The following is a 21,978-nucleotide window of genomic DNA, read 5'->3' on the forward strand; positions in this document are numbered from 1 at the left end:
GGGCTTTGGTGCTCACTGAGTCTGTATCCCGAATATGTCGCTTATGGGTGTGAGTGGTTGAAATTGACCAATTTGAACACTGGCTTCTGGATCTCCAATGGGATGCAGTTCAGTTACTGTCTGAGGCCACCCTGCAGGAGTTACCACAAGAACTACAGTTTTCTCCTGTTTGCTTGGGACTTGGAGGTTTTGTTGCTGGAGCTGCAGTTTATATCTTTAAGCTGCCACTATACAGACCATTTATATGCAAAAGCAGCTGTGAGGTGCCTGGGCGGGTCTGTAGAATGTGTGGGCGGGGCCTCAGGGCAGGGCCTCAGGGCGGGACAGGGCCTCAGGGTGGGGCGGGGTCTCAGGACATCTCTAGGTTGGGGCATGGCTAACAGCGATGGCTGCCATCTGCAGTCCCTGCCCTTCCAAGTTTCCAAGTCCCCACTTCTCTGCGATCCAGCACACCTCTGCAAGAGAGTCACCCTCACTTTCAGACCCGATGGCCAACAGATCAGCTTCTCCCCGTAGGCGTCTGGGTCCCCCATGTGACCTCAGAAACTGGATTTCGAAGTGATAGGGAGCTTGTTTCCCTTCGGGTTGAAAAAAAAGCCGCGTGCTCTGTTGCCCCCCACCAGCCCAATTCACGTGCCTCCGTACCTAGGCTCATGTTTTCAGTGCTTGTGCTTCTTTCTCTTTCAGCCAGCCTTCCGGTGGTTTTGGGTGGTTGATAGATGTCTTTTATGTTAGTTTTAATTTTTAAAATTGTTGTGAGAGGCGACAGACCAGTTGTTTACCTATGCCGCCATCTTGGTTTCTCTCCCTCAGCTTCTTCTGAAAGGAACATAGTGCCTCTACTGCACAGCCTCTCAAGATGTGGACTCACTGCTCTGTATTGTTACTCTTGACATTAGGAATTCTTTCTATATTCTAGACATGTCTTTATATATATGATTTTCCAAAATGCTTTCCCAGTGTGTAACTTATTTTTGTGAGTGTATATGTTTTATTTATTTTTATTATTTAAAGTATTACATATCTCTGTTTTTCCCGATTGACACCCCTACCCCCCAACGAGCTACTGTCTGTGGCCACCCTGAAGGAACTACAGTAAGAACCACAGTCCTCTCCTCCTTTGCTAGGTTAAACTGCAACTGAGAGGGCCGTTCAAATGCAAAAGCCACTGCTTGGAGCTTGGGTTTGTTTATTGGTTGTGAGGAGCTGAGTGTCAAGGTGGAATCTCAGGGCGTCACTAGGCTGGGGCGTGGCCAACATCCATGGCTGCCCGTCAGCCACCTCTCAGATCCGTGTCCCCGCATCTCTGCTTCTCTGCGCGTCTTTCCGCGTCTCCCCACATCTCTCACCACAGCACGGCAAACAAATATTCTTGTACAAAGCTCTACAAGCAAGTCACCCTCACTTTCCAACCTGATGGCAGACAGTCTAGCCTCTCCCCAGAAACTGGATTTCAGAGAGATTGGAAGCTTGTCTCTCTTCGGGTTGAAGAAAGCAACGCCCTCCGCCAGCTGGGATCCTCCGCCAACCCGTCGAGTCCACACCCCCCTACCTCAGTTTATCAGACCTTGTGCCCTGAATTCTTCTCTTTCTCTTTCAGTCTAGTTGTAGGGCTTTCTTTCATCCAGCTTTCCCTTGGGTTCAGGGTGATAGACGTTTTATTTTATAGTTTTATTTTTGAAATTGTTGTGCACAGCAGCAGATTAGGTGTGCTTACCTACGCTGCCATCTTTGTTCCTGGGTTCTATTGTATGTGGTGTAGAAATAACAAGAAAAAGTGTTATGCCCCTGAATAATTTCAGTATTTTGCTCAAAGGAATTTGGGTGATATTCCTGGCCACAAAGAGATTACTTCCTCTGCACTAGGCTGACAGTAGGTGGCATATGAATCCCGAGGCCTGGACATTTTTCCTGATAATCACTAGGGATATAACCAATCTTTTCACTATAACCCCACCCCTGCCCATCCCTCTCAACTTCCCCACCTCCATGCTGATCGCTATAGCTGTTTGGGTGAAGCAGGATTAGGATCTGCATGGGCTGGGAGGCCCAGGGGCTCAGTTCCTCTTTAGTGTGGATGAGCCCTTCTAGAACTGGGGACCCTGCTTAGTTTCTGAACCCCTCATGGTACAAGTCCACCTGGAGGACTGTAAGGAACACTTGCGTCCAGAGACACAGCCAGCAGGCAGGAACCCTTCACTTCAGGGATTTGTGGACCACTTAATATGTCCCATTGCATCCACCCACTGAGCAGCCACAAGGAGGTCAGTGATGCCCAGAGAGAAGAGAAGACCTGGAGGGAGGGATAAAATAGTGCTGAGCCCTGCAACTGAACCACATCCCAGCAGTTTCAGGTTCTGATCCTGAGCCCTTCCCACCTTTTTTAAATTTTTTATTTTATTTTTTATCAGTAACTGCAGGGTCCTGAGGTGCCAACTGGAGAAACAGGTGAATATATGTAAGAGGACCAGAAGGTTGCCTTTGAAATTGTCTTTATTTCTGATCATTCCTTTACAATCATCCCCCCCAAGATTCATTCCCACACAAGAAGCTCAAGCCCAAATTCTGCCCCCTCCCCAAGCAAATGAGATTCATGTTTCTGAGTGTAGGACACTTTGCCTTTGAGGTCCCATGAACTCCCCATCCTTTGCCCTGCAATCCTGTAGCCTGGCTGTGTCCCTCCCTTTCCCCATTCACACTGAGCATGAACCTGACACACTGGTGGCCCCTGTATAATGCACCCCGGCCCGAGGTTTCAGCTTCCAAAGGCCCAGAAAGAAGCTCAAGTGCACCCACTGAGCAGGGTCATTACAGGGGCACAGCACGGGGTCCCAGTCAGGAAAATGCCATGTCATAAAACTCCCTGTGGCCACTGTGCTTGGTGGCAAGCAGGATGGTCCTGGGCTGTCCTAACTTCCTCAGTATCTCCGTCAGCTCAGCCCGGACCAGGGCAAGTCTGTCCTGGCTGACAGTGTCCTGGGTGGTGTAACACTCCAGGGGGACGGGGTACAGCTCCAGCTCTAAGCTGCGCAGCCCGGCTGTGTGGCGCAGCAGCTTCCCCACGGTGGCCAAGGAGAGGCGGTTCTCAGAGATGGTGAGGGAAATGAGCTGGTGACAGCGCCTCAGGACAGGCAGGATGGCCTCGACTTGGGAGTCTACCATGGCACACTTATCGAGGCCCAGGTCCTGGAGGGTGGGTGCCACTGCCTCCAGCAGAGCTCGGAGGGGCTCAGGACTAAATTCAGCAAGGCTGGCACAATACAGACGCAGGGACTTCAGCTGCCTGAGGTTCAGGCACTGGAACAGGTGTGTCAGGTCTGAATGGGTCAGGCTCTGGCAATACGTTATGGTAAGTTTTTCCAAGGGGGTCTGCAGGCACCTGGGGAGACACAGAATGGTTAGTTCCTGTGGACAGGGCAGGGGGCAGGTAGAGGGGGCCTCCATGTGGGACAAGACTGATTTGTCCAAGACCAGGATTGTCCTGACAAATTTATGAAGGGAAACGCCCAGGAAGCCCAGTCTCCTTTTAGGCTGGGTCAAGTTCATCACTTCTCCAGAGCTTCCTTTCCTCAGCTGCCAAGCAGAGCACTGCACTCTGGAGGGTGCTTGGACAGAAGGGAAACCCCAGGAACCTGTTCAGAGAGCCTGATGTGTCTAGGTCAAAGTGGGCATTCCTGCAGCTTATGATTGGGAGACAAAACCAACCATCCTGTCAACTCAGGCTCCCTTCTGTCCACTGCTTAGCTCCAGGCACCAGACATTTTGACCACACGAGATTCTAATTCATATGGAACTCAAGTGGCCCTAGCCTGTTTGACTCAGTGGATAAAATTTTGCTTTGGACCCAAGGGTCTCAGGTTTGATTCATGGTCAAGTGAACAGATCTCAATTGATGGTTCAATGACCCGCCCGGGTTTGGGGCATGTGCTGAGGACAACAAATCATCTCTCTCTCTCTCTCTCTCTCTCTCTTTTAATTCTTTAAAATTCATAGAAACAAAATATCCTCCTTTGAGGATTTAAAGAAAAGGCAGAGAGTAAACCAGAGGAAGATTCAGCAAGAGCAACTGGGGAAGCCAGTGTGCAGAGGTGACTTCCATCCATACATCACTGCAAACCACTGGTCACTCTGCAATCCTTTCCACTCCCACTCCCTCAGCTTCGGAACCATGCTTGTCCTTTCTACTAATGAGCTTCTTGGTACCCAGGACCATCTCTGACAGATGGAAAATCTGAGAGAGGCTCACGTGTGTTCACATGGCTGGTGGGCACAGAGCTTATGTCTGAAAATGCTTCAACTGATGTGGCTTTGCCTCCTCCCAACCCTCTTCCTAAGGCCTCATCACTTAGAGCTACATGGTATAATCTCTGGAGTTGGATAATGAAAAGGAACTCCACATTTCTTTCTTCTTGTTAATTTATCTCTAGTACCTAAGGCACAAAGCAGCAAGACTGCAAATGATTCCAAACAACTTGGAATTTTATTGTAAACATCCCATAAAGAATGGCAACAAATTAGTTCAGTATTTTTTTGTCTTTGAAGATAATTGCTTATAATGACTTACAACTGCCAAACAAAACATCTCTTATAAACCAAGCCAGGCTAGTTTACCTTTCTTTACTGAATTTCATTTAATGGACATTTTGCCCACATACATCACATCAACTATTAACTGAATGATTTTCCATCTTAAAACTTATGCATACTAAGAACAAACATAAGGTACAGCTTTGTTAATACTTTGTAAAGGATTACAAAAGACAAGGATGATAAGTTACAGGACAAAGAAATAAATTACTGATTGCCATCACCACAGTATTGTTTAAAGAACATTTGTAGTACTGCCTAACGTGTATCCGGTGACATATGTAAAAAACACATTTCCCAACTGGGTTTCTGAATATTTTTTTGTATGTGAACTTAACAGTCAATTACCAATGGCGACTTTAATATGTATCAATAGTTTTATTTTTTAGAAAATACTTATCATGCTTTTATACGTCAAAGTCTGATACTCTAGACTTAATTAAGGTAAGAATAATAAGTGGGTATACATATAAATAAACAAACACACCATAAGTCTAAATTGTAGGGCCTTTCTACTGTATTTCTCCCACCAATGAATCATAAATTACCAGTCTTTTTGAAGTGTGCTAAATTAAGTAAAATCTTCAATGCAGAAAGAGAAATGAGGATAAAAGTAAGCAAGAGAGGAATGGTGAAAAAGGAAATAATCAAGGGTAAGGCTACAAGAAATTGAAGGCAATCCGCATTCCACAAAATAAAGCACATTGAAAAAAATTAAAATTTATATTAGAATTTAATCACAACTTGGTAAACTTGGTAATTAAAATCTGGTAAAGAAACTTCACTAAGAGGTGAAAAGCAAACAAGCATGAAAATATTTTCATACTAATTTTAAAACAAGCCTTAAAAGTGATCTTAGAATATTCTATTTTCAACAGAAGATTCACTTAGCCTCATGTACCAGAAAAATGTTGAGGATAGGGATAATATTTAAAAAAATGAACTTTAAAATGTCAAGTTTTGTTCCTTTCCCCCAGAACTAAAAGACTGGACATCAAAATATACTAAAAATTACACAGGATTTAAGTCTCCTTTTTGTGAATGTGAAAATTCGAACTTTAAAGATAAGTACCAGTTGGTAAATGTGCATAAAATAATTTCCAATATACATGTGTGTTTAATATAAGATGTTTAATTTATCACTACCATAAACATACAAATTTTGAAAAATGCTCAAAAAAGTTTTTTTTTTTTAATCAGAAAGTGAGAAGTGGCATTCACATCTTTCTCTTTAAATCACTGTTATTGTCTGATGACAACCTATAGGATTAAAAAAAAAATACAGCAAAAAAGATTAATCACTCATATTTATTTCAAATTATTGGGAAGCTGAGTTAACTATCTGAGCACATGGTCGTGGGAATGAGATTTATGAATTTTACTATGGGAGAAACAATGTGCTATATGGGATAATTCTAGTACAAGCCTGATCTCTGGTAAGAGAAACCAACAAACAAGAAACAAATGAAAGGGCAAATTAAAAGAAAATATAGGACACATGTATAGAACAAAACCTAGATTGTTTATCTAGAAGGTATAACGAAATGAGTGATCATGTAGTATACATATATATACATACATACACACATATACATATATGTATATATATGTATACACACACAAACACACACACAAGCTAAGCGCTTTACAACAGGCAAAGAACTGGTAGACAGTGATATTTTTTATGTCTGAGATAAATTGTGCCAAGTTGGACAAAATCTACATACATACACGTGCGCACACATGCGCGCGTACACACACATACACACACACATGAACAAATTTAGTCACTAGGCTAACAGGCTAGTGAATATTTTAGAGAGCATCCGAATCTAGAAGAGATTCACACAGCAAGCCATAGAAAGCACACACAATTCGGTCTTTATAAACATATACCATGCTAAGATCTTAAAGCTGGGAATTAACATTATTAGCATTCATGAGAAATATTACAGTTCACTGACTACTAATACCTAGCATAAGATTAGGCTTATATATCTATCTGTATGCTCTCATGAACCTAAATATTACAGTGGTTTTATTTTTCTTAGCAATGCATTTAAGATTTAGGCTTTTCTTCAACCTTCTTAGCTCATTTCCTACTTGCTTTGCTATGACTGAACTCAGATCTTAATTGGTTTAAAGGGCCTCTAAAAAATTAAAGCAATAATATAGTCAATGTGATAAAAATTACATCACATTCACAGGAGGCAGTGCTACAAAATAAGCAAAGTATAAATTGGGGGGGGGGGTGTCCAGATATAAAAGTAAAAATACATATTCCAAACTTTTATTTTCACAATTATTAAAATAATTTGCATGCAAACAGAAATGATCTGTTTGTTTTGTAATAAATGATTATACTCATCTAACACACCCTGGTGACTAACTCTTTAAATCTTTATAACTGAAACCAACATTACAGCAAAATGCTGTCACTAGTATTTTCACAGTATTTCACTACATATAAAATATGCTTAAAATGTCTTTAGCCTTGTTTTTCTAAGTACCTAAACCTAGAAAATCTTGATATTTGGGGATTAATGTGGCATTTTTATTTTTCAAAATAAATTATAAATAAAGCTTCAGAGAGCTAAAATCATAGATGGCATTCTTCTACATTTCAAGAGGTAAGCTCTTCATAGAAGAATGTTAACAAAGGATTTCACACTAAAACGATACACATGATACTCATTTGGGTATACCCATGAATTTAAGTAACTGTTACTTTGATTAGGGTAGGCCAAAGTATTATTGATTCCAGGAAAACACAGGCACAAATTTAGCCTAAATGCCCAAGAGATGAAAAACTAAAAAAACATGTCTTAGCAAAAATCAAATGTAGAGTTTCAAATATGAACATTTTTTAATCTATACTATGGTTAAAAGTGGCAGTTGAATTACAACCAGAGTAGTTTTGGTTTAGTGAAAAAAAAATGACTACAAAAAAATAAATAAGCTTGATCTGCTCTCCAGTAACAGAATTTAGTGCCATTAACAATTCACAAGAATACTTTCTTAAAGCCTAAACAATTCTACTGCAAGTGAAAATTGCTTAAAGATGTTAGTCCAAGAATAACCCCCACCTGACCCAACCAAAAAAGCAAAGTTATGTGTGTACTCCTTCCTTTGCACTTAAGGATTTTTCAGATGCATGAAATGATTGAAAGCATAAAACAAATACATTAGCTTAAATATCCTGGGATTACTAGGCGTACATTAAGAAGTTTCTTTTAACCCACAAATCTGTTCTAAGTGCAACAAATCTGCTGTTACAAAAAAAAAAAAAAAAAAAAAAAAAAAAAAAAGAAAAAAAAAGAAAAAAAAAGAAGAGAGATCAATATATTCCCTTCCACCTCAAAAATCTAAGTATCTAATAAATTTGCAAACTCTCAAATTTACGGAATAAAAATGACCTTGGAACTCAAACTCACTTATGGAACTATGCACTCTACTGCTGTAAACAAAACCAAAGGGTTGAAAAAAATTTTTCACCTCTAAACTCAGAATATCAGTATGCAGTGCAATGAGGTTCTTTTCTGGAAGATTATAACAAAAGAACCTTTTGGAATGGTATGAGCAGAACCTATGTATATTGATTCAAAATATTAGCCAAAACATTCCAACTCAAACTAGGTGTTTTGTTACATTTTGAAATTCAAATGAAAACCATTCTCTCACAGGTGTTAAATAATAAGTGGCAGCAAATATATATATATATATATATATATATATATATATATATATATATATGCAGTCGCCCAAGTCTACTTTCATAAATATGTTCTAAGAAAAGTCTAATATAGAGCATACTATACTTATACAAGTTTGTTAATTACAACCATTAATTTGAGAGCCGATATGATTAACAACCTCTCAGCTTATAACTTATGAATATTTATTTTCATCAAGCTTGTTCTATTTCTCCTTAGTCAATGAATAATTGTATCTATTTTTCCTTATTGTTTCCAGTAGTTGTAGTTAATAGAGGTAGCTGAGCTACTATTCAAAGAAGTTATTTTTTTGTGGATGAGGATTGTTCAAATGTTTAAGGTATCCTTTAAACTACACAAGTTCTATTAATGCAACAAAATATAATAGTAAAAAGAAAATGGATGCAAGAAACTTTTGCATTTGGCACCTTGTCTAGATTGATACCTCAAGTATTCTTTTTTAATAAAGTTAATGCACACATCAGAACACACCACAAAGATTTGCTACATATTTACAAGGCACCAACCCTTTCTCACCTTTAACACGAATTAAGCAAATCAATGAAAAGCATATCAAGATCCCCCCACCCCCCCAAAAAAACTGTAGTATAAATATATACTTCAGTTCAGTACAATTATTGAAAGTTTGGCCTGGGAAGAGTAAAATAATCCAGATCGTTCTTACAATATAGAAACTGTAAACATTTAATAGCTGCCTTTAGGATTGGTGTATTGTGCAAAAGTTATTATTACTGGGTACAGGAATCAAAATGGCAAAAACAAACTATATAAAACTCTGTAAGAAGCTGCTATACTTCTGTGATACAAAAGCAAAAGAGGGATATTCTACTGAGATAAAAATGTCATGCTACTCTTAAGAAGCAGAACGCTCCTTTAATGTAGTAAATCTGTAGTGTGTCTGTGGTGTGTGTGTGTGTGTGTGTGTGTGTGTGTGTGTATGTGTGCATAATTTTTTTTAAATTTTAAGGCCTAATGAATAAGGCTTGTTTGAACAAATTAGGTGTGGAGATCAAAAGTCTTGAAACAAATGTGTACTGGCATAATGGAAAAGCACCAATGTGAAAGGAAGCATAAGTCCCCACACAACTTGCTTTGTAGATATCCTGGTAAATTCCCTGCAGTAGAAGGCCATTGAATTTTTTAAATTATTCTAAATTCCTTAACTGTTAATAATTCCATCCCATGAGATGGCTAACCCTGGCTTTTTCTGTCATTTTACGCACTCTGCCTGATCTGGATGTACCAAGATTCAGAGGATCTTCAGTGGACACAAAATTGTCATTATCAGAATCATCATTATATAAAACAGTCCTCCTGCCTTGGTTTCTTGTTTTAATTCGAGGCAGTCTACTGAAACGTCCTGAAAACATGGTATCAAATTCGTCATCAGCAATACGTGCACGTTTGGCTCTGGTGGCTCCTCTAGAAGCCCCTCTCCCTCCTCTGCCTCTCCCTCTCCCTCTGGTACTACCTCCCCCTCTTCCTCGCCCCCCTCGTCCCCTGCCCCCTCGTCCCCTGCCTCCTCTGCTCCATCTCCCCCATCTCCCCCATCTGCCCCTTCCTCCTGTGCCTCTTGTTTTCCAGTTTCTTTTTCCATTGGCATATTGCTTTCTGAGTTTTCTTTTAGGCCTGGTTTGTACAAACTTGCTATAGTCATGGTCTCCATCTACATAATCTTGATCTGTTCTGGAAGTTGATTCAGAATCAGAATCAGAACCGCAGGTACTTTCAGAACTCGAACTGGATCCTAACTCCCCACTCTCTGAGGAGGATAAATGTGATTTCTCTTTTGATTCTTTCTTCTCTTTGTCTTCTCTTCCCATGCTTTCATCTTCTTCCGATGCACTAAGTAGTTTTCTCTTCATTCCTGCCCGGGGCTCTCTGCCATCACCATTTGTAACGGGTCTGTCAGGGGAGTGATCTAAATGAAGATGAATGATTATTTAAAGTTAAGCTTTGACATTAGTAAGATGGTTATTTAGGTTCAAAAGTAACATAAGCAATCTATAAAAAATATTTATACCAAAAGATGGATGAGGTAAAAGCATAGAAGTGATGGAGTATGAATTTAAATTTGTTAGAAATGAAGATGATAAAGTTCTGATTTTGTCTGATTGCTTTTACTGAGGAGGGTGGGGAGATGTGGAAGGATAAAGTAGCTAGGCAGAAATTTTAAGGGCTTGAACTCTAAAAAGAATTATCTGGAAACGTGTATCAGAATAATTTCATTCATTCACTGAATAAATATTTACTGATTATCTACTATGGTTCAGGCATTGCTTGGAGCTTAAAATGTGACAATTATGAGACAAAGTCCTTGCTCTTTGAATTTTTATTTTAGTAGGGAAAACTTGCTAGACAATGAAATGAACAATTAAAATAACAAAATTTTTATTAATAATACATGTTATAAATAAAAGAAGGTAAAAATAGACTGTGAATGTAATGTTTGAGGGATATTTTATATAGGAAAGACTTTTCTGCAGAGGTAGTATCTATGAAAATAACTGAATGGCGGAAACCGGTTTGGCTCAGAGGTAGAGCCTCAGTCTGCGGACTGAAAGGTCCCAGGTTCGATTCCGGTCAAGGGCATGTACATTGGTTGTGGGCACATCCCCGGTAGGGGGTGTGCAAGAGGCAGCTGGTCGATGTTTCTCTCTCATCGACGTTTCTATCTCTCTCCCTTCCTCTCTGTAAAATATCAATAAAATATATTTTTTAAAAAAAGAACTGAGTGAAGTTAGATCTGGGAAAGAACACTACATCAGAGGATATAGAAACTCAGTATAACTAGAGTGGAAGAGAAAAAAAAGATTAGTAGATTACTGCCAGTGAAGAGTTTTATAGTTGAAAAATGACAAGATCTGATTTATACTTTAAAAAGAGTGCTGTGGGCCCTGACCAGTGTGACTCAATTGGTTGGAGCATCATCTTATAAAGATATTTCTAAAAACATAGCAAATATTCTTCACAAAATTCAAATAGATGAACACATTAGAAGTTTCATTGAACATGTTCAAGGTCCATAACATAGGGCTAAGTATAAGAAGAAAGTCTACGTAACAATAACCTTCAGCTGTTTATAAATGATGTCACCTGACATGGTACAAAAAAATTGTACATGATAATGAATTATTGGGTCAGTGATTTCTTTTTAATTGGTGAATTTTTTTCTACAAATAAAAGTTATATGGAAGCTCATTACATGAATAATAATAAGGAGCCCTGGTTGAACGGAGAAGGCTATTCTGAAAATTCCTGAAGTAGCTCTGTGGATTACTGAAAAAAATAGGCAAAACAGTCTGAAAACCACTGAATTATTGAGACAACAGGTTCTGAGGGGAGAGAATATCTTAGTTATATGTAACTAGAAAACCAGAATAAGGTGGTAGATGTAGATGTTAACTAAAAGAAGGCTCATTGGTCAACAAAATCCTTTTTTTAAAAACTGGGGTAGGCTTTTAAAAAATGAGACTTATTTTAAGGTGGTTTTGGATGTTTTTGCCATTTTTATTAATATGGTTTAATATACAAATAATCCTTAATGTGTCTAACATTCTGGTTTTTATGTGATTGAAGAAGGAGCTCTTCATTCAGTTGTTCCTCCCTATTAATTTTATATTTTATTTTAAAAGACTAAAACATGTTTGGACGTTTTGGAAATCTGCTAAGAGGCTTTTCCTGGTTGTGGATATGAAACCCTGTCTGAGTCAAATTTGACAATATTAAAATACTAACTATAAGGACAAGCTAATTTTTACAACCTAAATAAAACAGCTTTTAAACTATTCATCTGCTATTATAAAGGAACAAAGAATAAATACTATGTCCATCATTATTTCCTACCTTGTTTAATTGGCAAAACTCGATTCCGAAATGATTTGGCTTTCCCTGGTTCATGGCTATTTCCACTTCGGCTATATCCACTGAAGCTCGACGAAGAAAATGGTCCATCCATCTCATCATCAAGTAAATATAGTGAAAGCCCTTCAGCAGTATCTGAAACTTACATTTAAAAAGATTGTAATGTTAACATAATTACCATGTTTTCAATAAAGTTATAAAAAAAGGCTGTTTTTAAAACTTTATCTCACTCGGTTACTCTAATAACTTGTGCATTGTTTGGAGAAAATATGACTATTTTGAGAACAAATGTTTTATCACATCATTATGCTTTCAAGGATGGAATAACAGAAAAACTTGTCCAAGGAAAAAGTATCAGAGAATTGCACACACAAAATATTTAGTTCAAGCTGTTAAAGATGTTGTCTAAGGAAAACACTTCCTTACATAATGAATCCTCAATTCTTACATTGGCAAATATATTGTAGACAGTACTCTGAGATATAATAGATGTTAAAAATCATAAAATTACAGCCAAAACCAGTTTGGCTCAGTGGATGGAGCGTTGGCCTGCGGACTGAAAGGTCCGGGTTCGATTCTGGTCAAGGGCATGTACCTTGGTTGGGGGCACATCCCCAGTAGGAGGTGTGCAAGAGGCAGCTGATCAATGTTTCTCTCTCATCGATGTTTCTAACTCTCTATCCCTCTCTCTTCCTCTCTGTAAAAAAATCAATAAAATATATAGAAAAAAAATCATAAAATTACAGACCTTTAAAGCTAAGAAACTTAAAAATTCATCTAGTCTTAACACCTTCATTTAAAATATGAAGACACTTCCTCTTATGGCCTAATATCTAACCTAAGATTACACAGCTAGAGAAAAGAATTGGAAATAAAACACAACTTTTCCATACAAAAATTCATTGCTCTTTGTACTACTGGTATAAATCATGCTGCCTTTTCTATGTCATTAATATCAGTATTAAACTGAAATATATAACACCAACACTAAAGGCACTTACCAGGAGACGAGAAAGGAGAGCTGGTCCTTGCATAAGACACTGAGGTATTCTGGTCATTTTTAGGCTGCAACTTCATTTGTTTCTGTTTCCCTTTTGGACTACAAGTAAAAATATATAACAGTGAAAAAAATTTCTATTAGCATCATATTATGATAAGACAGTATAATACAAAATGACCAATAATTTAAGTTAAATGCTTCAAACTGGTAATATAACGAAGTTAAATTTAAAGCATTAAAAAAACAAAAAGGTTTTGGTATAACAAAATCCATACGAACATAGCTTTGGGTTACCAACTCCATGTTTATACAGGTACAAGATTTCTTTAAAAAAATCTCTTGGATCTTGGGATCCCCACAAACTATTCAATAAACTTTAAGAAATGAGGTAATATACACAAAATGCTTTGAAAACGTAAAATATAATACTACATCACTGCAATATACCTAGGAGCTCTGCTACTTGATAATGAACTGCTGCTGCTTCTCAGACGTTTTCTGTACCGTGGCCTTCTCCTCTTCTGACTCTGGATTGTTGATTTATATTCAGAGATGATATTTTTAATATGACTTTCAAATAAGGCAGATAACCTCAGTGTCATGCTATAGATCTGAAAAAGTAGAAATTAGTCTTGTTTTATTAACTACTTCAATTATATAAAAAGTAGAATGTATAAACATGCCTGGGCCATTATCAACATCATTCTTTCGTACAAAATTTTTCCATACACTTGAAAAAATTCTTCCTGAAGAATTAAAACAAGATACCATTTTTAACCAAAAATTAATAAAGGTTTTTAAAAGATAACATCCAATGTTGGGAAGGGTAGAAAAAAGATTCCTATACATTGCCAGTGGATTTTTATTAACAGGAACAATTCTGAAGGACAATTTGTAATAGGTATTAAAAAAATCTTTAAAAATATACACATTTTTTGGCTAATAACTTCACTTCTGGGAATCTATTTTAATAAAATATCTGAGAATTACACATACAAAATAATTATGTTAAAGTATGTTAAATATGTTATCCACAACTTTATTCATGTAAAATCAAAAACTAGAAACAACCTAAATCTCTAGCACTATGTTGCTTGCAAAATAACATAAAACCACTGTATAATAAAATACCATGGAGACATTAAAACTTCTGTTTTTAAAGAATAATAATGACATGGGAAAAGGTTCATAATATATGTTTTTAAAAGTTTCAAAGTATAAAATCTGTTTTAAATATATAAGCATATGCAAATATAATAAGTGTAGGAAATAAAATCAAATGTGAAAAAATTATGCCTACAGAAATTGATGAAAATTCATTTTATGAGTTGAAAGTAGGCAAGTTATATACCTATTGTGGAACTTATTTACAAGTTAATAATATACCAGTGATTACAAAACACAAAAATTATTAGCAGTACTGTTTTGTTCTCAAAATATTTAATTTCTGAAAAAACATAGAAGTACTAAATGTGAGTACAAATACAGAGTTGTAACTTCCCAATTTGGTTCACTATCATATCAAATAAAAGAGTAATATGCAAATTGACCATCACCCCAACACACAAGATGGCTGCCCCAAGTGGTCATCCTATCAAATAAGAGTAATATGCAAATTGACCATCATTCCAACACACAAGATGGCTGCCCCCATGTGGTCACAAGATGGCTGCCACAAGATGGCCAGCAGAGGAGGGCATTTGGGAGGGACCAGGCCTGCAAGGGAGGGTAGTTGGGGCAATCAAGCCTAAAGGGGAGGGCAGTTAGGGGTGACCAGGCTGGCAGAGGAGGGAAGTTGGGGGTGATTGGGCCTGCAGGGAAGGGCAGTTGGGGGAACCCAGGCCTGCAGGGGAGAGCAGTTGGGGGGACCAGGTATGCAGGGGAGGGCAGTTAATGGTGACCAGGCCTACAAGGGAGGGCAGTTAGGCATTGATCAGGCTGGCAGGGGAGTGGTTAGGGAGTGATCAGGCTGGCAGGCAGAAGAGGTTAGGAGCAATTAGGAAGGCAGGCAGGTTAGCAGTTGGGAGCCAGCAGTCCTGGATTGTGAGAGGGATGTCCAACTGCCCGTTTAGGCCTGATCCTACAGAATTTTCTGCACTGGGCCTCTAGTTTGTTATAATAAAAAGAATATAAATATTTGGAACTAATCCAAATATATAAATTAAAACTGTTAACCCCTCTTATTTATAAACTTATTTATTGGACATATTAAAGGGTACTTAATTACTAGCTCTCCATCCCTTGACCTCTCTCTGGAAGGTATAAAATATTAATAAAAAACAAAGATGAGGCAGGTAGGAGAAAAAAAAAAAAAAGAGGTGCTTAATTCCAGAATGACTGCTAAATGTATCTTTATGCATGCCTAATAAACTGTCAGGAAACACTGAGAATTAAACTTTAGTAGCGATGTCAGAATTGTGGTATATACTTTTTTAGCAATTTTAAAACTGGTGAAAGAAAAGGCTGTTTGCTATATATAACTAGATGCTTAGAGAATCAATCCACCTAATAGAGGTTTTACATACCCTTGATTTTTTATTAGAGGTATAAGTTTTGGAGTTGCTGAATATTTGGCGAACATCCTTATAAAATTCCAGAGGACTACCATAGTTTCCTGCTTCCAGAGTTTCTTTCACAGTGCTGAAGTCCATAGGATTGTCTATAACACCTTGATAATCCTACAAAGAATGTGTTATTAAATACAAAGGCTGAGTAACAATACTATGTAATACAATGGGACTAAGATTTGCATCACCAAGTCACTATGAAATAGACTGTTTTTCAACCTGCTGCCAACCCTCAACAACTCTTCTGTTGGCTCACAAAAACAGTAGGGGGTATGGGAGGGTCTTAGCACTCCCTCTGCAATCCATAACCATATGACTCTCTCTAGAACCAGAAAAGAAAATCCATAGCCACTAGCTTCATCCCTGGATGAAGGAAGTTTACATACAGAGTCCACAATATAAAATTTTATTTCTTGGCTGAAATAACCCCACTTCCCTGGCAAACTGCTCAATGAAAGTAGAAGATGGGATAATTCTCATATAATTAAACAGTTCCATGTCACCAATTAGTTAGTACATATTTCTAAGACATTCTCAGCTATGAGGGCATTCTAAGATGTCATTAGTTGAAAGTGAAAGTTAAATTGGCCATGCCTGTGATTCTCTCTTTTATCATTCTGATTTCAATAAATGTGATGATTTTGCTTAATCTAAGAACTTCATTTTCATATATTAAAAATTAGTTTGATTTTTATTTAGAGTAGGGAAAAGATTTTATTTTAACCTATATCTCTCAAGTCCAGTTAAGATCTTTCTAGAGTTATCCTATGGAAGTGCACTTGCAATGTACATAATATACCTAATAGATCACAACCATTAATAAAAGAATATATTTTGGAGTAAAAGAAATGTTTGTATTAGATCCCTCATACTATTTAGAAACATTAAGAATTAAATCACCACATTTCTCTTGAAGAAATAACCAGAGAATCAGAAGAAGGGACAGAGGAAAGATATAAAATGAAAAATATTTTTCAAAGTATGAGAAACCACAATTGCTCTTAATATGTCTTTTTAAAAATGTTTGCTTAAATCATAAAAATCAAAAGTACTACAACACAGCAGGGCTTATAGATATAAAGATTTTAATAGAATAAAAAGATTGGAACTTTGTGTAGTATGATGAATCCCAGTGGGAATAATCAGCTGCAATACAGACACAACTATATTGTACAGTTGATGATTTCTACTATGCTACGGTAGCTTTAGATCTACAGAAACAAGTAAACGTCTACCACATATACAGATGGTATACAAAGATCCCTCCTGAGAACATGTGCTGATTTAAAAGAAAAATAAACTACTAAAAATATCAAGGATAAAAAGGGAGTGGGCAGAGTTGGAAAACAACTTTGCAAATTATAAAAGTTTTATTTGTAGTATGGAGATTTTAAGAAGTAAAACTACATAAAAATAAGTAGTATGTGTCTTTAAAGAGATTACTAGGCCTACCTCAGAGAGAGATGGATCTTGTTGTCTTTCCAGAGCATTTGACCCTGAGGGCTCTCCCTCTTGCTCTTGATGGCCCTATAAGGGTAAAGAACATATATTGTGTTTCTAGACCACCACAACAAAATATTAAGAATTGGAATACAATTATTATTTAAAGTTCAAAGATCCATAAAAAGGAAGAATGTTTTTACTGATTGTACTTTAAGATGAAGGAAGTTTACATTCATCACGTTCCTCTACTATGAAAACACAAGACTAATTTATTCTACCCAAACTCCATACAAAAGAACAAAAAAGCTTTATGAAACATAATCTTGTTTACTATTGGAATAATATTTTTCCCAATTTAAATCTGTATAGTAGAAACTATTGATGTTTACTAATTTCAGAGGATGGTCTGATGTATTTCTGAAATAGTGCTATACCTTTTCTCTGAATATGTTAAAATAAGATTTACTATTAATACTAAAAGGTTATTCAATATATAAATAGATAACACTATTAGAAAAGAAATCCTACAATTAAAGTTCTTGTGCTTAGATCTTTGATGAGAAGTAATATGGTATGTTGGTTACCTAAGTGAAATATTGGATAACATATTTAAATTATTAACATAAATTAAGTGTAAAATAACATATATTATTAACACTTAAGGCTGACACATGTAACCAAAGGTCTGCAGTATGTAGAAGTGTATTATAAGTTAGTAAAACATATTAAACAAATATCCAAAATAAAAGCAGGATATTGCAAAGATATTTTTTATTTTTTAACTTAAATTTATTGAGGTGACATTGGTTATATGTGTCAAGTGTAAAATTCTATAACATATTACTGGCAAAGATATTTAGATTAAAATTGGATTTACAAATGTATAATCTCTCTATATAAAACACTAATATGCAAGTAGACAAAATGGCAGAACAATGAAACAACAGAACAACTGTTGGCTAAGACATGCACTGACCACCAGGAGGTGTATGTGGAACATGGCAGGCAGGAGAGCACAGAACATGGCAGGTGTCGGCCATGGCAGGAAAATAGAGCAGGTGAGCAGGGGCACCAGACCAAGGTGGGGAACTGGTCGCTGTCATCAGGGTGAGCCTCTGGTGGTTACCAAAAATTCTTTGCTCCCATGCACCGTGGTCCCACCCTGCGTTTGCACCTGCTGCTGGTGCCAGCCCCACTCGCACCCACTACTGGAGACAGAGCCCCCACTGGCCCCCACTGCCAGCTCTGGCCCCACTAGCACCCAATCCTGGCCCCACTAGCACCTGCAGCTGATGATGGAGCCATTGCTCACACCAACTGCCAGTGCCTGGCACCAGTGCCATTGCCCTTGTGGGCTTTTCCACCTCCCCCTGCTCTGGAGGGGTGATTGGGGCATTAGCCGCCACTCACACCTGTTGATAGCGCCAAGCAATTGGGCTGGCCCCGCTCATACCCACTGCTGGCGCTGGCCCCAATTACTCCATACAGTCAGCAGGTATAATACAAGCAGGGCTAGCGCAGTCAGCTGAGAGGGGACTAGGGGCTGCGGTGGGAGGAACAGGGCGGGGGTGTGGAGGATGTGGCAAGACCCACCCCTGTACCCACTGTAGCCTCATGGCCCACAGTTCCTTTCAAGGTGCATGAATTCATGCACTATGCCCTTAGTTTACATATAAAGTATATGACAGATATTTTAACAAGTCATGACTAATCACACCACCCACATTCACAATTCAAAGATATACAAAGAAGGAAGCGGAAGGAAGGAAGGAAGGAAGGAAGGAAGGAAGGAAGGAAGGAAGGAAGGAAGGAAGGGAGGGAGGGAGGGAGGGAGGGAGGAAGGGAGGGAAGGAAGAGAGGGAGAGAAGGAAGGAAGGAAGAAGGGAGAGAAGGAAGGAAAGAGGGAGGGAGAGAGGGAAGGAGGAAGGAATAAAAAAAGTAAAAAAGGAAGGGAAGCAAGCAAGGTGGGAGAAAGATGGTAGGAAGGAAGGTGAAAAGTGGCTCTTAACTAGATCTTAGCAGACATTTATGGGAAATTACATATTGGCAACTATTTAAACTGCACACTTACTGGGAGAGAAAGATGATCAGCTGGCTGTCGAAATGGCTCTGAGTCTTCACGTTCATAAATGAGGCTCAAAAGTTCTTTGCATTGTTTTCTCCAAGCATCCGGATTAGATTTTAAGGACTGTTTTCTGCCTCGGCATTTGACCTGTAGATTTTAACAGAATAATAATTAAAAGCTCATTTCTTCACTCTTCATTAATTTTCTCCTGTTTTTCTAATGTTAATATGTCAATGTAACATAGAACAGCTAAACTACTTAAAATTAATTGAAGTTCTCTTGCTTATATCTTTGATAACAAGTAAGTTTAAGTTTAAATTAGACATAATTTTCACTGGAAAAATATAAACAAATAAAAAGTAGATATTATATTCATGAAAATAGCAAGAATTATATTATTGTGAATTTTTATTTTAAGAAAATCAGTATCTCAAATAAACACAGGGGAACATATTATTTTTCTTCCACAAGGCCAAAAAATTTTAATATTTGCTGTTAAGTGTACCTGACTATGGCATCATAATCCCATAATCTTCTCAAAATAACACACACACACACATAATTTATGGTCATGATAAATGCTAGCCTTTACCATTTGATGCCTTCTTTATATGATCTTTTTTAGTATTTCAAAGAAAATTTCCCCCTCATGTAGAACAAATATTTAATTATTATAGAGAAAAAGTATGCAGTACAGAGTTAACAGAACAGACCTGAAGCTGCTATCATTAGTATGGCTTGCTTACAAGTTTGGCCCATGACTGACATCTGGGAACTTGGCACTTGAACTGTTTTCAAAATAATAAATGTGGTCTGCTCTATCTACATTATACAATGTGATCTGTGTTGAACACCTGGTTTCTGAAACTTTTCTTGGTTTCTGGAATTCTGGAATCTTGGCACATACTAGTCAGATGGTGCCTAAACAACCAGCTCTCAATAAATTCTTTATGGACTGATTATTTAATCAGACACACACTGCTACATTTTCATTGCTAGGGAAAGATTATGCTCTGTGTGGCCCCTTAAATGAGGAAGAGAGCACAAAAAACCCTGCCCATGGGTTTTTCTGACTTTGCCTATGTCTTTTCCCCTGTGATCCAGCTATCTATCCTTAATGAGTCACGGCAATAAAACTCAGCAATGAGTAACAACTATACACCAAGTGGCCAGATTATTATGATCTCTGAACATATAATAATCTGGCCATTCAGTGTATATCCTATAATAAAAGGCAAATATGCAAATTGTCCCCAGACCAGGAGTTCAACCAGCAGGAATGCTGGCCAACCACCCATATCCCTTCCCCCTGGCCAGGCTGGCCGGACCGGGTTTCTAACACACACACACACACACACACACACACACACACACACACACACACACTGAGTACTTTGAGTGTTTCTAGAAAGTTTTCAAACATTTGGAATTGGCCTTAGGGATCCCTCACACAAGAAACATAAAAATTTCTTATCATTTATTCACTCACCCTTCTGCCAGATGAAGTACCAGGGCCATCTGAATCTAAATCAACCATTTCTGTATCCTAAAATTAAAAAGGAAGAGAGAGAGATGCTAAGTTACATTCAAAATATTATAAATTAGATGAACACTTACAAAGAAATAAATACAATCATCATTAACTCCCTCATTATAGCAGGCAGCAGAACAAAGGCTGGAGGAACATTGACTCCAAATACTGACTATGTGCTGTATATAAGCTGAAAAATACAGTAGAAGAGTAAGCAGGGTTTTTCTTTAAATCAGAATATGAAATAAGGGAAAAAAATATGGTGATTGGTATCTGAACTTGTACCTAAATGTTAGTATCTAAACAAAACTTACTCTATATGAAATGCTAAATTAATATACTATAACAATAAATTACTCATGATTAGTCTTTTGATATGTCAAGAAATATATCTGTTACCTACAGGGAAAATATGAATGTGCATTAAAACCTAAGATTCAGTTAAGTATCCTTCTGAGGGGTAATTTTTTAGTACACAGAGGCAAGGCCCACACACCACCTTGTGATGTTAAACCACATAGGTAATGCCTAGGAGGAAAAAAAAATAGCTAATGAGCTACTGGTACTCTCATCCTATATAATAAAGAGGTAATATGCAAATTGATCATCACTTGAACACACAAGATGGCTGCCCCCATGTGGACACAATATGGCTGCCACAAGATGACTGGCAGGAGAGCACAGTTGTAGGCAAGCAGGCCAGCCGGGAAGGGCAGTTGGGAGGGACCAGGCCTGCAGGGGAGGGCAGATAGGGGCGACCAGGCTGACAAGGGAGGGCAGTTAGGGGTGACTGGGCCAGCTTGGGAGGGCAGTTGGAGGCAACCAGATCTGCAGGGGAGGACAGTTAGGGGTGACCAGGCTGGCAGGGGAAGGCAGTTAGGAGCAATTGGGCTGGCAGGGTAGCAGTTAGGCATTGATCAGGTTTGCAGGGGAGTGTTTAAGGGGTGATCAGGCTGGCAGGCAGAAGTGGTTAGAGGCAATCAGGCAGGGAGATAGGCGAGCAGTTGGGAGCCAGCAGTCCTGGATTGTGAGAGGGATCCCAGATTGGAGAGGGTACAGACTAGGCTGAGGGACATGTATGAATTTCATGTACCGGCCCTCTAGTCTAATAAATAAAGTTGCTGAATTACATGTTACCTTTAATTTTCTATCATAATCCAAGGAGTATCACTCTCAGGAGCAATATT

General features: G+C 38.1%; 1 protein-coding gene across 1 annotated transcript in view; it reads right to left on the minus strand.

The window, feature by feature from the left end:
• Positions 1 to 7,897: 7,897 nt before the first annotated feature.
• Positions 7,898 to 21,978, minus strand: part of BRWD3 (bromodomain and WD repeat domain containing 3) — a 136,071-nt gene continuing 121,990 nt past the window's right edge. The window contains exons 34-41 of the mRNA XM_084869408.1: positions 20,750 to 20,806; positions 19,267 to 19,407; positions 17,205 to 17,279; positions 15,711 to 15,863; positions 13,633 to 13,796; positions 13,187 to 13,284; positions 12,168 to 12,326; positions 7,898 to 10,242 (exon numbers count right to left, since the gene is read on the minus strand). Of these exons, the coding sequence (XP_084725534.1) occupies positions 9,488 to 10,242; positions 12,168 to 12,326; positions 13,187 to 13,284; positions 13,633 to 13,796; positions 15,711 to 15,863; positions 17,205 to 17,279; positions 19,267 to 19,407; positions 20,750 to 20,806 (1,602 nt within the window). The 3' untranslated portion in view covers positions 7,898 to 9,487. The remainder of the gene's footprint in view (positions 10,243 to 12,167; positions 12,327 to 13,186; positions 13,285 to 13,632; positions 13,797 to 15,710; positions 15,864 to 17,204; positions 17,280 to 19,266; positions 19,408 to 20,749; positions 20,807 to 21,978) is intronic.

This window comes from Pipistrellus hanaki (assembly GCF_964339955.1).
Source record: "Pipistrellus hanaki genome assembly, chromosome: X".
In the NCBI taxonomy this organism is placed as follows: domain Eukaryota; kingdom Metazoa; phylum Chordata; class Mammalia; order Chiroptera; family Vespertilionidae; genus Pipistrellus; species Pipistrellus hanaki.